We start from the raw sequence: 15,136 nt of genomic DNA on the forward strand, positions 1-15,136 counted from the left end.
TCTGTATAAGCAGTGTGTGTATGAGTTAGTGTGTGTGTGTGTTAGAGCCAGTGAGTGTGTGTGTAACAGCCAGTGTGTGTAAGAGCCTGTGTGTGTGTGTGTGTGTGTTAGAGTCAGTGTGTGTATAAGAAGGGTGCATAAGAGTCAGTGTGTGTGTGGGTGTGTGTGTAAGAGTCAGTGTGTGTGTGTATAAGCAGTGTGTGTATGTAAGTGTCAGTGTGTGTGTGTAAGATCTAGTGTGTGTGTAATAGCCAGTGTGTGTGTGTAAGAGGCTGTGTGTGTGTGTTTTTGTGTGTTAGAGCCAGTGATTGTGTATAAGCAGTGTGTGTGTGTTGAGTGTGTGTTTGAGCCAGTGAGTGTGTATAAGCAGTGTGTGTGTAAGAATTAGTGTGTGTGTGTTAGAGCCAGTGCATTTGTGTTAGAGCTAGTGTTTGTGTCTATAAGCAGGGTATGTAAGATAATATGTGTGTGTGTGTGTGTGTGTGTGTGTGTGTAAGAGACTGTGTGTATTAGAGCCAGTGAGTGTGTATAAGCAGTGTGTAAGCGTTAGTGTGTGTGTGTGTGTGTGTGTGTGTGTGTGTGTGTGTGTGTGTGTGTGTAAGAGTTAGTGTGTATGTGTGTGTTAGTCTGTGTGTGTTAGAGCCAGTGTATGTCTGTTAGAGCCCTTGAGTGTGTATAAGCAGTGTGTGTATGTGTTAGAGCCAGTGTGTGTATAAGCAGTGTGTGTGTGTGTGTGTGTGTGTGTGTGTGTGTGTGTGTGTGTGTGTAAGAGCCAGTGAGTGAGTGTGTGTGTAATACACCCACAATGGAAAAATGCACAATTAAACACATGCATGTTTCATATTGGGTATATTTACTAAACAGTGTTTTTTTTATTTTATTTATTTTGTATTTGGGCAGTGGAGTGCCCCTTTACGTTGGTACCAAGTTTTCTGTTCTTGGCCAGTTGGAGAAAGTATTGATTTGTTTATTACTAGAATTAACACTAGTCAAAGAGCCTAACATTTTGTTCCCTTAAAATATGTGGTGAATTAATAATGACCAAGATATTTTTATGTGTTGAGTTGGTACTGACATATTTTTTGGCACAAATTATTGCGTTTAGTTGAGTTTTATTAGTGATAATGGTTTCTTAACAATTAACGATACACACATCTATCATTGTTTTGGATACAAGGAAAGAAGCCTAAGATACATGTCCCACCTCCTCTACTAGACTGGGCCACCGTGAACCAGAAGATGCCTTGGAACATAGTCATCCTGCTGGGAGGAGGGTTTGCTTTGGCTAAAGGGAGTGAGGTAAGTCATTGGACTGCGAGTGAGGAAAATGGCATCAGTAGCAGTATTAGTCATAGTCAGTTAATCTCACATCTCATGTTCTAAAAATCACGAAATCTGGTAATGAAATATATATTGCTTACAGAGGGTGGATAGATGCATATCCCAACTTAAAGCAGGTTAGAGTGGGATCATTCAGTGCATTGTGTATGTGGGCAATGTGGGTGGCTGCATGAGGGTCAGAAAGGCAAGAAGATTAGCCCATGACTAAATGTGAATATGGCTTTCCATGACATTCTGCAATAATGGAATCTGTACTTGAATTAACCACTTCCTTATTTTACTGACAATGACTGTAAGGGACCATAGATAAGAAATCTGAAGATATATGCACAGAACTCTGCTAGGTCCAAAGGAATGGTTTAAATACAGAAAAGATCTTTAAAATTAGCCAAAGTGCTCACAAGGCATCAAGAATTCCGTGCTTGACTTTAGGGACTTCAAATGAAACTTTCCTGCATCTACCATATAGATTTAAGTCCAGTTTATGTCCACCTTATTTCCCTTTGATACCCTACGGCAGGCAGGGCAACATTCGGCACTGCAGATGTTTTGGACTACACCTCCCATGATGCTTTGCCAGCATTATGGGTGTAAGAGCATCTGGAGTGCCGAAGGTTGCCACCCCCTGCTCTACGGCATCTAGCAGCAGTCAATGTCTCCACAAAACCTGTACCTGATTTTCACTCTACCCAAAGTGACCAGAAACCCAGACATTCTCTTATACATGCCCTGCCATTCCTGCATTAATTTCCTCTTTTTATTACACTACAACATTATTAAATACCTGCTACCCCTTACCCTCTCTGTTCATTTTGCACTGCCTAAATCTCGTGGCAGTAACTACAACCTGTCTCTCTCCCTCTTAAACTCCCACCTTATTATCCTATTATATTATACAGATTTTGTGTAAGTTAAGAGTGTAGGGTTGGATTTTCAGCTTTCTTTGCGTTTATTCTTTCCATCAAGGCCTCCTTGTCATTCCTTCTTCTTTTGAGTTTTCATTCATTGATGGATTATTCTATCAATTCTATTTTCCATTATTTAAAGAACCATTCCAATTCATTTCCTAAGGGTAGTGTTTTATCTTCCTGTGTGCCTTTCTCTTTCTACATCAGTCCTGTCCATGCTCCCATAACAAGTGCTTCCACCGTCTGCTTTGCACTCTTAGCGTACACTCTGCAAATCTCTTACACAGCACTTTGCTTCTCAAGTTTAACTAGATACAGACATCATACCTGGTGATCTTTTAATTCACAACGGAGGAGATTTATCAAAGTGTTTTTACTTTTGGTCTATAATCTGTTCGTTTATAATATTCTGAAATACATAAATGGTCTAAAAAGTGTCTCTGTACAAAAAAATTATTCAATTTGTTGCAGAAAATATCCATTTCAGAAAGGTGACAGAAAGATTGTTTCACCCAAAAAATGTCATCCGTTCGAAAATGATAACTAGATCACGGAAAATGGAATGGCTGCAAAAACCGTCAGATTTAATAACGCATGCCAAAAAAAAAACACCGAAAACAAAACAGCCTGCGACAATTTGGCAAATCTGTATTCCTCAACCCCACTTCCTCCTGGAATTTTACTTTCACCTCTTGTATCTGATGTTACATGTCCCCGTTGTATAATTGTAACGTGCTGCAGAACATATCAGCAATCTGAAAATGCAATTAGTAATACAAATAATAAATGTAATAATTATTTCCATCATCAGCAGAGTTCAAAGAAAGACATATTCATGTATATATTTCTTTCAGGAATCAGGATTATCATTGTGGCTTGGGGACAAGCTGACTCCATTGCAAAACGTCCCACCTGCAGCGATAGCCCTCATTTTGTGCCTTTTGGTTGCTACATTCACTGAATGTACAAGCAATGTGGCCACTACTACTTTGTTTTTACCTATCCTGGCATCAATGGTAAGAATCTGGTCAATCTATGGACATGAAAATGAGATTGCACATTAGTAGGATCTTTTATGGTCCCAATGTCCCATACCAATCAGAGGAAGATGTTGGGAAAAAGATGGCATGTACATGTGTAACATCAGTACTCTCCCCATTGTTCTGGTCAGTGTATCAGTGTGCTCTTCGGCACTTAGACGTTTTGTCTTTCTTCTCTGTTGGGCCCAGATGTGTTGAGCATAACGGTGTTCCCCACTTCCGGCAGTCCTCCCCTCTGGGGCATCGGATGTGCTCCATCACAGCCCAACCTTGTCAAATATTTTTTATTGAAAGGTTTTCATTTTTAACAATAATAATCATTGTAACAATGAATTATATGGAATAAAATCTGACTAGTACAATGCTTATAATTTTACCTTACAATAAGCACAACATAGGATAAAATTAAAAGTAACTGTCTATTCTTACAATCCTATTACAATGTGAACTAACATTCTGTTTCATTCTGACCGAGTTTATTTTGTCTGTCAGGCAAAGGCCATCCAACTGAATCCGCTCTATATTATGCTTCCATGCACTCTGTCATCATCGTTGGCCTTCATGCTTCCAGTAGCCACACCTCCTAATGCCATTGCCTTCTCATATGGACAACTCAAGGTCATTGACATGGTAAGCATCTCTTTTCCTTTGCTAGTCCAATCAAATATCAACTGGGCTTTGTATGGGCAAACACGTCACATGCAGTCCCCACATATTATCTACTATATTTTGGGATATTCTGTTTCTGAGTTGTGCACTACTAAATTGATGTGCATGTTGGATTTACTTTATTATTATTAGCTATAAAGCGCCAACAAATTCCATAGCGCTGTACAGTAGGTGGACTAACAGACATGTATTTGCAACAAGATGAGCTGGACCCACAGGAACAGAGTGGGTTGAGGACCCTGCTCAAACTAGCTTACATTCTAAAAATGTGAACGTGAAAATGTTGACTTTAAGAAACTGAGCAACATTATGATTGCAATTCTGTTTATATAAAGTGTCATTACAATATTACTGTCATTACAAGTATCATTGCTGTTATTAGATCTATATTGCCACAGGGTACATTAATGTACCCAATGCCAGGGCGAGAATAATATAGAATATACAGAATAATATTAATACAGATAATATTGTAACTGAAGCTCCCGGCACACACACTGTAGGCACAAGCTACTTGACATTTTATTTTTTTAACGTCTCGTTTAATGCTATTACCATTGCCTAGATGTTATTCATGGAAGATACAGTGTCATAGCAGGGGATGAGAAAGTGTCTTATATTGTCAGGATTATTCACTAAACTGAGAATTGCAGGGATTTCAAAGTGATTATGAAGTGAATTCCAAAATTTAGACTAAAAGATGCAAATCTCCAAGTCAATTCTGTTCTCAGTGTGGCTATTCTGAACTTAAATTTGAAATTCAGTTTGAATTCTTGGAAGCTCTCAGTTTAGTAAATAACCCTGTTTGAAATGTATTTCATGTTCATTTGGATAAGATTCTGGTGGTGTTCTACCACCCCCTAGTGTTGAATAACATAAACTACAAACATATATCTGCACTATACTTGTAACAAATATTTTGCATTCTTATTATAGGCAAAAGCAGGATTTTTTCTGAACATCCTTGGAGTGTTGACCATCACACTGGCCATCAATAGTTGGGGATATTATATGTTCAACCTGGGCACCTTCCCCTCATGGGCAAATACCACCGGACAACCTTAACCGACCTTCAATCTAGAATACATGGATAAACATGTCAGAACAACTGTAAAGTGTCAACATATAGATACTCTAAAGGTCCACCTGCCTACCCAATATCAATGGACAGATGGACACTGGATGAAAAGTCTTTCCATTTTGTCAAGCTCAACATAACAACTCACTGTAGATCCATTGTATTGTTCATTGGAACTCTTCTTTGCTTAGTTTGTGAATTCCAGGAGATGGGAGAAATTAGAATGAATCAGCGAGTGTTATCTGTCATCAAAAGCTATCAAAAATACCATTCTTTTTAAAAGACAAAATTTTGATTTGAACCAATGTAGATCCTGTTTGTGTCTTGTGCAGTTTAAATAGCTGTATATTTATTTATAATGTCAAATGCACGATTCTAACATATGAACAATAAGACTCCTAACAATTATTGTCTAGGTCTGGTACTGTTACCAAAGTCATGGATGTTCTTTTTTAAGATTTTTATTTTAAATAGATGCTAAGGGGCTATGCACAGCAAACCTCAGTCACTCAAAGTGTCAAAACATCAAAGTCATAAAAAAAATGTTTCTGAATTATAAAGATAAAATCATAATAAACACTATAAAGATATGTACTTAACCTTTTGTTTAAATCATAGCAAGGGGTCACTTGAAGAAAACTATATTAATCAATATAAAAATGGGACATACTAAACAGAATATTGGGATGATGGGATGATAGGATGATTGGCTGCAATGCTCAGTACTTCCATTAGGTGTCACTATACTTTCCACACACATACCTGGTAATTACTCTTTTGTAACTCAAAGAATGTTGGTAACTGCTGCTGCTGTGCTTGATACAAAGTTGCAAAAATTAGTTGCAGATGTTTAACTATTCACTTGCTGATATAAAAACAATTTTATAATGCAATTATAGTAAATGACATAAAAATAATAGAAAATGGGTCAATACACATGCCAAGGAGCATATTTAATGTGTTTCTGATGGAATCATAGTTGTAATTATTTTTCTATAAGGGGATTATGGGTAGGATTCTTGTGTATTGTTTATAAAAAAAATTGTTCAGCTTTTTTTCCCAGAGATACTCATATTACCGCACTTGAACTTTTATGGAGAACATAGCATTTGCCAGGATATACTCAGCTATATTTTTCTTTTGACTGACTGCTAATTTTCCAACATTTAATCTGCAGTGCCTCACAAACATATTGAAGGAGGATCAGGTAGCCTCCCTGAAGATATCGGAAGAGACATGAGCTGCGGTTGCTCAAGATGCATATAGGGACTTAGTAGAGTCTTCAAACCTGTGTGATCTTCTGTCCCTTAATGGCCAAGGCCAGCAAAGGCCAGCAACCATTCAGGATGAATACTGCTGCATCCAGGCCCTACTTAGAATGAATTATATAGAAGACTTTCACTATAATGCAATTGATTTGAGCCTAGTCTCTAAAGAATATTTAAAGCCACGTAGATGACAAACAACCTCCTGATTCACATGGATGGCTGGAAATTAAAAAGATAATGAAGGTACACATTGTCCGGCATTACTGAATCCTGTCTGGTTGAGATGAAAGCTATCAGCAGAAGTGTCCAATGGTTCACAAAGAAGTCTGGCAGGAGCTTGGACCATCAAATATAATTACCAAGTCATGGGCTTTAAAGAAGGTGTATGGGATGCTTAACACCAGAAAGGGCAGATAGTACAGAAACTAGACATGTTCAATTCGTTTAGTTCCGAATGCAAATTCGGCCGAATTTCAGAAATTCGGACATTCGAATGCTTCCGAAGTGTCAAATTTCCGAAGTGCCAAATTTTGGAATGCCGAACCAAACCAAATTTCCGAAGTGCCGAATTTCCGAAGTGCTTAAGTGCTTCAGATTTTTGAAAAGTGGCAAAACGGGAGAGGGTTGGGGTTAGGGTTTGCGGTAGGGTTAGGGGTAGGGTTAGTGGTTGGGGTAGGGTTAGGGTCAGGTTTAGTGGTTGGAGTAGGGTTAGGGGTATGGTTAGGGTAACCCTAAATCTATTCCTAACCCTACCCCTGACCCTACCCTAACACTACTCCTAACCCTAACCCTGCTCCTACCTCAACCCTACCCCTACCCCTAACATAACCCTACCTCTAACCCTACCCTAACCCTACCTTAACCTTACAACTAGCCCTACCTTAACCCTACCCCTAATCCTACGCCTAACCCTACCTCTAACCCTACCCCTACCACTAGGCCTAACCCTACCCCTAACCCTACTTCTAGCCCTACCTCTAATCCTATATCTAACCCTACCCTACCACTAGCCTTCCCTAACCCTACCTCAAGCCTACCCCTACCCCTAATACTACCCCTATCATAACCCTACCTCTAACCCTACTCCTTAACGAACCCTAACCTAACCCTACGCCTACCCCTAACCTAACCTTACCCCTAACCTAACCCTATGCCTAACCCTAACCCAACCCTACCCCTAACTTAACCCTACCCGAAGTCCCGAACCTAACCAAATATTTTTCCCATGCCCATCCCTAACAGAAACAGGGTTTAAAAGTTGTTCATGTACAAACCATTATCTAGACCACATACATTAACTTGAACAGTGTGGGGGTTGTCCCAAAGGTCAGTTACACCAAGGATCCATACATTTGTTTGCCAACCTCACTGTTTGTAACTAAATTAGCCCAATCTATTTTCACACTCATTCTTCATGACTGCCCTTTTCTTTTGCCGTTATCTACAGTTGCAATCAAAATTATTCAACCCATTTGAAATTCCTTTTTTGTGTGAAAATTTAGTCTTTCAGCTGTTTGCAATGAACAAATCAAACAAAAGCAATTGAAATAGCTCAACACAACAAATGCTTCAAGTGGTTCCCCCAAATTCAACTGAAAATGCAACTTAGAATGACTTCTCCAATCCTCTGCCTAGGTTTCTAAGCATCCCACTGTACAGGGGTATGCCGAGAATAGAATAGCCAAGTGGCAAGTGATAGTGTAAAACCACTCCCCTTTCAATCAGGGAAGGAAGACTCCTGCCAATGCAACCATGTAGACTGGACATAGACTGGCAGGTGCAATAGAGAGAACTAAACTATTAGGTGACAAAACAAATGAGGGAGAAGGCCTACCCCTTCTTGAAAGGAAAGGTTTTATTAAAAGTGTCTTTATTAAAGTACACCAGTTGAGGAAAGTAATAGTGGGAACAGGCAAGAATGACATATCATAAATAGAATACCAGTGGTAGGCAAAGAAAGGGGGAGAGCGTCTTCTGTTCCTTTCTCCCCACTGTGAAAAAATGCAATCCATTCAACTAAACTACCCTTAAGTGATCCCTTATGGTAAAATCCTGTAGAGGGGGGTCACTAGACGGAGTGCTCCTATTTCGGGGAAGTGCTAGAGTGTATCACATGTCACTTATAAAATAAAAAAAATCACTCAATTATGAAGAATATTAGTAGTAGTTAAAAGAACAATCTACTTTGTTTAATTGAAAGAGTGGCAATTTACAAGCATGGTAGTTAAATATTAGAGACATGGTAAGTATTGGCACGAACCTAATTTGTGCCAAATTTTGGGCAAAGATTGAGCAACGACAAAGCCCTGCTACTTATAGTGGTGGCCCCCAATACCCCCAGCCGGTTTGCACACCCCAGTCACAACCAGCAGAGCGACAGCCACTTCCAGACCAGGATTCCCCTGGGCAGCAAGCTGGCTCAGTAATTCCTGGACAGCAATATCTTCCTGCTCTACCTACCGATTGGGAGGATAGCACTGGTAAATCGCTGAAGCGCTGTGCACACAGGACTTACCTGGGTTTGTCTGATGGCCAGCTCCTGCAAAGTCAGAAACTACTTCTGAGTCACCACTGGAGCTGGGATGGCGGATATCAACTCCATGTTACCTCTATTGGTGCCTCCCGAACGGGTGTGGGTTGAGGTGGTCTCTGCAGCTGTGGTTCTTGGCTGGGTGCTGAATAATACTCCACAATTGTTTTATTGATATGTGCCATAGCAGAGGTTCTTAGATGTTATGCATTGTGCGTCTTTATTTCTCTATCTTTTATAAAAAGTGCAGTGCTCTTTATTTTTCACATTAGCGTTGCTATGGTCATTTTGATGTATTATCTTATGAAATGTCTCTGCAATGCATATCTGTTAAACTATGCACTACAAAAATAAAGAATGACAAAAAAAATAAAGTAAGTCACTTAAAGTCACGGAAGTAAAAACCGAGGGTAAATCATATGTAAGGGGCAAAAGGAAAACCCTAATTCAAACCTTGTGGAATCAGAGTCTTAAGGTGATAAATCCAAAAGGATTCACGACCTCTGAGTTTGAGGTCCCAGTAGGTTGGTAGATTGTTTGATGTGCTCCACACCCATATACTTGATCCCCTTAGTTGACCCTCTATGGCATTCTTGAATATGTCCAGCGAAAGGGTTATACATTTGTGTTTGCTTTTGAATTGTTGAAAAGTTTTTCTGATTTGAGTCCACAGGAGCAGACCAAAGGGTATATTACACTTGTTGTGCGTCAATTTAATAAAGTACATACTTGAAAGCTGTTTACACCTTGACTATACACACAAGAGTGTGTATTCACTATGTATGTAGAATGAAAGGGCAAGCTCTGCAGTGGCCACAAAGGTAGGTACCTACTATTTTTGTAGAAAAGGAAAGAGAACAATATCCAAGACATCTACTTGAAATTGAGGTAGGTGTATAGGAATTAGTACAACCTAAAATAGATTACTAGTAAAAATATGTAAAATCTTTAATAATCCTAGAAGCATAGAGCTACCATCTCTAATAATGGGTCCTAAATAGGAACAAATATCTACATACCAGGGATGAGGGAGTCAGCCCTAGGAAACAGATTAAGGGTTCCACTTAAGAGGTGATAGGGGACACAGGAAGGGTGATAGTCTGTGTCTCTTCTAAAAAAAGGAAACAACTCCTAGACATCAGCCAATTGGAGATTAATAAATAGATATCAAAGACAAACAGAAAAAACTCCCCAAACGATTATGATAATCACTGCTCTGTTCCCACCATAACCACCACACCCCATAGAGTATATATCCTCATCTGTCCTTAATACCTCAACTAAATCAAAAGCAAAGTGGAGTGCTACCTAACAAGTGAGAACGTGCATAGTTAAAAATAAATTGTGTTATTGTTAGTTAAAAATGAACTAATAGGGGGCGGGGCCTGACCGCCATGCAGACAAGTCGCATATAGAGAGAGCTCCTGGAGAAACTTATTAAAAGCGCAAAATTAACAAATATCCACTCGAGAGACCAAGCAAAAACTCTGTTGGAGTACCTCTGCAAGCACGGGAGACAGCTTCTTAAGGCATCTCTCCGATTTAATGGAGGTCGCACCCTGAAGCCTCTTTGGGCCTACTTGCGGGCGCAGCCGGGAAGATACGGCCGGTCTCCCGTTGGCCTAAACTGCTGCGGCACAGAGAGGTGAAAGGGACCCCTGTTTCCCCCCCCTGCCGTTGAGGGACATCTCGGCACACGCACAAGCGAGAAAAGCCAGTTGAAAGGCACCAGACCGCAGAGACGAAGCTAAGATGGCCGCCCATTGTAAGTCCAAGAAACGGAGCACACACGCCCGACAGGCCGCAAACCCTCTACTGGAATTTGATCGGCTCTGCGCGAGCCTATGGGCAGTGATGTGGGACCGCGGAATGGCTCGCAGAATGGCAAGCAAGCTAGTGGCCACGTGGATCCGGCCTAAAACCCGTCGCCTCCACTACAGGCACCCCCCGCAAGCACCCAGAAAGGCCGCCAAGGCACGAAAAGGCCAGCGACCACACGAGCGGGACACGACGCCCGGCTACCTGGGCAAACACACGGGCACACACATACAGGTGAGCGGAACCACGAAACCTGGCTTCCACACAAGTCACTCACCTGATCCAGGAACCGGTGCACAGCACAGCCTATATCATCCCCTCCACCTCACAGCTGCAAAGCAAGAAGCCGCAAAGCTGCACACCCCGCCGAATGCAGGGAGAGCTCATTCCCGGGCCAGAGGTACCCCTGAGTCACACACTGCATGCAAGATACAAGACACGGCAATGGGCATAGGCTAAAGGGACTTTCTCGGTGCCTCCGAGCGAGCACGCCTCAATGGGGACAGTCAGCAACCACCTCTCTATTCTCCCAGCCCCCCCTCGGAGGGACCACACGGGACTTACATTTACCTTTTTACTTTTTATTTTATAATCGATAACAAACCTATTCATTACCAAGCTTGTTTAGTAACAAGCCTGACCGTGTTTTTTATGCAACATGCTTAAATATGTACAACTGCAACGATAGCCAGACATGCTCTGTTAGCGGGATAAGCCTCTCTCTTTATTAGCTATCAGGCATAGAAATCGTAGCCTGTTCAAGCGCGGGTATAAGTTATGCTTAGTGATTTTCCCTTTTATTTTTAAAACACATCACTATGGTACGCCTCAGTTGCTTAAGCAGGTGACACCAACGCCTCAATACATCAGTCTGTTAATCTGGAACCCAGCAAGTTTTATTTACCTGTTATTTAAGTATAAAACAATCTCTCAAGACCTAGCCTGTATATCCTACATACTTAGAAAGCACTAGCATGTAGGCACAGTTGATGCTATGATGCTATATATATATGTATGCATAACCTGTATTACGCAATGTCCAGTTCAAACACTGTCTTAGCCCACCCACAGATCAGCAAGTATAAATCATACACATAACAATATCTGAGGAGAGAAGGGCTAGAAATGATATAAACATGTGGGACATCTAATGCGTCACTATACTCTTTATCACTAAGCACTCATACGTGCAAAGCTAATGTTAATCTTTTTAGGTTATGCGTAAATAACGACATCATCCTGTGTACTAGTGAAAATACACAGCTTACTCCTGCCAAGCTAATCAACAAATGTCAGAGCATGATATTACCTAATTGTTTTATTGTTTTCCTATGTTACAATGCATCTACGTCTTATATGTGTACCTTTCTTGATACCTAATGAAACAAAAATGTGCGCAGTTTCAACTATATGCCACTAATGCTCTGCCTATTGTCAAAACCTGTCTCGCTTTAGCTGTTGTGGCAAAGTGAGAATACCTGTAACTTTCAAGCACTTCAAAAATAAAGAATTAAAAAAAAAAAAAAAAAAAAATGAACTAATAGAAGGATTCTCAACCTTTAGAATTTTGCATCTGGAACAGAACCTGTTTTGGCTTGCAACAAATTCCTGGTTATCTATTAATTCATTAATATTGTTGTACTGTTTTAGAAGGTACAGTGTGTTAGATGCAATTGCACAGTGATTAAGGAATTATATGATCATTATTTACTTTTCAGACCGGTTTAGTTATTTTCCTTTTCATAAAATTATTTTCTTAATACAATTCTTGGTGTCTTTCTTAGTTGCGGTTTATTTGTATAAGAAGATTTTGCACTGATGCACACATATTGACAATAACAGTGTCAGTGTCAGTAAACTGCCAACAGGGAAATATTAAGTTAATTCACATATTAGCATTTGCACTTCTGTAACTCATTGGAGTGATGAAAGGAATTACAAAGTGTGTTTCTGCAACTCATTCGGGCTAGACGATCAACCACGAGTTTTATGATCTTATATGAAATATATTACAAAACAATTCTGCAAAACAACTGCAAATTGTACTCAGGAAAGAAATTATGCTAATGTAACCATTTTACATGGGCGTATAATAAGTTTGTATCATCTGTTTGCGAACCTCTTGTAAAAATAAGGGTGCTTAAAGGAACACTATAGGGTCAGGAACACAAACATATATTTCTGACTCTATTTTGTTAAAAACACTATGAAACCCCTCTGCCACCCGCTACTCCACCCAAAATATAGTAAAATCTTACTTTATTCAAGTGTGCTGCTGCTGGCTCTGCTCCTGATCTGCCTCCTTGGCTGACATCATCAGAAGTAGTCATCTGAGCAAACCACAAAGCTTTCCCATAGGAAAACATTGGATTGGCTGAGAATGCCAAGGAGGCAGATCGGGGCAGAGCCAGCACAAACCAAACACAGCCCTGTCCGATCAGCATCTCCTCATTGAAATGCATCGAATCAATGCAGCTCTATGAGGAAAGTTCAGGGTCTCCATGCAGAGGTTGGAGACACTGAATGGTAGTGCCGCACACTGTGCAGCACTGTCCCAGAGAGCACCTCTAGTAGGCATCTGAGGAGTGGCAAATGGAGGTGTCCCTAAGCTGTACTGTAAACACTGCATTTTCTCTGAAAAGACTGTGTTTACTGCAAAAAGCCTGAAGGGAATGATTTTACTCACCAGAACAAATACATTAAGCTGTAGTTGTTCTGGTGACTATAGTGTCCCTTTAAAAATGGTCCCAACCCAGTGTTAACACCATTATCTATACAACATTAGCTTATGTGTTTTGGTAGACACTGCACTGCATTGATGTCTCCATTTCTGTTACCTTAATCAGCTATGTCACATATGCTACAGTGGCGATATTCATTTCCGTTTTCATGTTCTTAATTCCATCTGAGATGCCATCATTTAAATTTAAGGATACAACACAGCCAGGTGTAGTTTTTTTTATTAGTCCAGGTGTAGGTCACGTACAAAGTTGTAATGAATTGAAGAGCTTTGACTCTACTGTTATCCTGAAAGATCCATACAAATATGCTTTATATGTTTGTTATGCAGAAACTGTGTAATGTTTGGGTGATGGAAGCACTCACAAGATACACAAGTAAATTGTCTGTTTTGTGAGATCGCTGTCTCCATTCCTTATTGTGGCCCTTTTGTAATATATGTTTAGATAAGTTGGTGTTTATTGATAAAGACCTTCCACTAACAGAATTTAACTTTTTTTACATAGTTTCATAGGCTGAAAAGAGACAAGTTTAGCCTTTTTCACATCTGTTTTTTGCTGTTAATCCAAAAATAGGCAAAGAAAAAATACCAGTTTGAAGCACTTCCAATTTTGCGACAAATTAGAAAATTACACCAAAAAACAGAAAACACAGGGCGCCACAGTCACTATATCGGCAATATAAAATGGGGGTCAAAAAAGGGATATGTCGCAGGGCCGATCACGCATGCATCATGACATATGACGACGCACGTGGCGCGGCGCGTGCATTGAGAATGACTACACAGACCGGCGGATTCAAAAGGGAAGAAGGCTTTGAAGAGAGAAGACGCTCCTGACGAAGTCGCAAAACGAAATGCGTTGAGCATATTCTGTGACCCTGCAGTTTGGTATCAGCGGTTTTATTTGCATATATGCTGGTTTTTAATTGTCTGTGCAATATTTTGCCTTTAGTTCATTTGAACTTCCAAGTGGTTAACTTTGTGCACTTTACTTGACATGCGCACAGTCGTTATTCGGCTTGTGGCATTTTGATCCCCATAACCCACCAATAAACACAGACACCAATTTCTGTTGGAAAATTAAAGTCCACAGCTTTATTTAAATTTTTCAATAAACAAGATAACAAATTGGGGTCATTGCCAAATAAAATTAATTTACCCCCACCCCCATCCGTACAGCATTAACCCAGACAATGACCCCATACCATAAACAATATATAACAATATAAATAACACATAAATATAACACACGGCCTACCAAAGAGGCCCCATAATTATAACTTTATTAACTGTAGGGGTGTACCGAGACACCCCTACACCACCAGGTTCGGAGCCACCGATGAGCTTGAACCAACAGACCACTTCCAACTCTGGCCTAATTCAACCTAAGCTTAGCCTAGCCACTTGCTAATCCACTTCCATCCCAATTACCCTAGCCCTATCCCGCCGCTGTGACCAAACGGGACCTGCTAAAAAACCAGGGAGGGTGGGAGGGACAATTAACAGGTAAGTGCAGATTCTGATTAAAATGGCCACTTGCTAAAATGGCCGCTTAATATACTTGCACTTTTCACACCCTTTAACATGCTCCACCCTAATTCCCCACCCCTAAATCTATAGCTCCACCTGCCTACTCCTTGGCTCTGTCAAGGCCCATTCCCCTGACTGCGCTGATCCATGGGCTTCATGACATGCGCACAGTCGTTATTCGGCTTGTGGCATTTTGATCCCCATAACCCACCAA

General features: G+C 40.4%; 1 protein-coding gene across 1 annotated transcript in view; it reads left to right on the forward strand.

Annotated features, from left to right (window-relative positions):
• LOC134604410 (solute carrier family 13 member 2-like) overlaps window positions 1–5,084 on the forward strand; it is a 78,108-nt gene extending 73,024 nt beyond the window's left edge. Inside the window, exons 9-12 of the mRNA XM_063449954.1 lie at window positions 1,178–1,299; window positions 3,104–3,265; window positions 3,782–3,919; window positions 4,895–5,084. Of these exons, the coding sequence (XP_063306024.1) occupies window positions 1,178–1,299; window positions 3,104–3,265; window positions 3,782–3,919; window positions 4,895–5,023 (551 nt within the window). The 3' untranslated portion in view covers window positions 5,024–5,084. The remainder of the gene's footprint in view (window positions 1–1,177; window positions 1,300–3,103; window positions 3,266–3,781; window positions 3,920–4,894) is intronic.
• The last annotated feature ends 10,052 nt before the right edge of the window (window positions 5,085–15,136 follow it).

The sequence above is a fragment of the Pelobates fuscus genome, chromosome 1, assembly GCF_036172605.1.
Source record: "Pelobates fuscus isolate aPelFus1 chromosome 1, aPelFus1.pri, whole genome shotgun sequence".
NCBI lineage: Eukaryota > Metazoa > Chordata > Amphibia > Anura > Pelobatidae > Pelobates > Pelobates fuscus.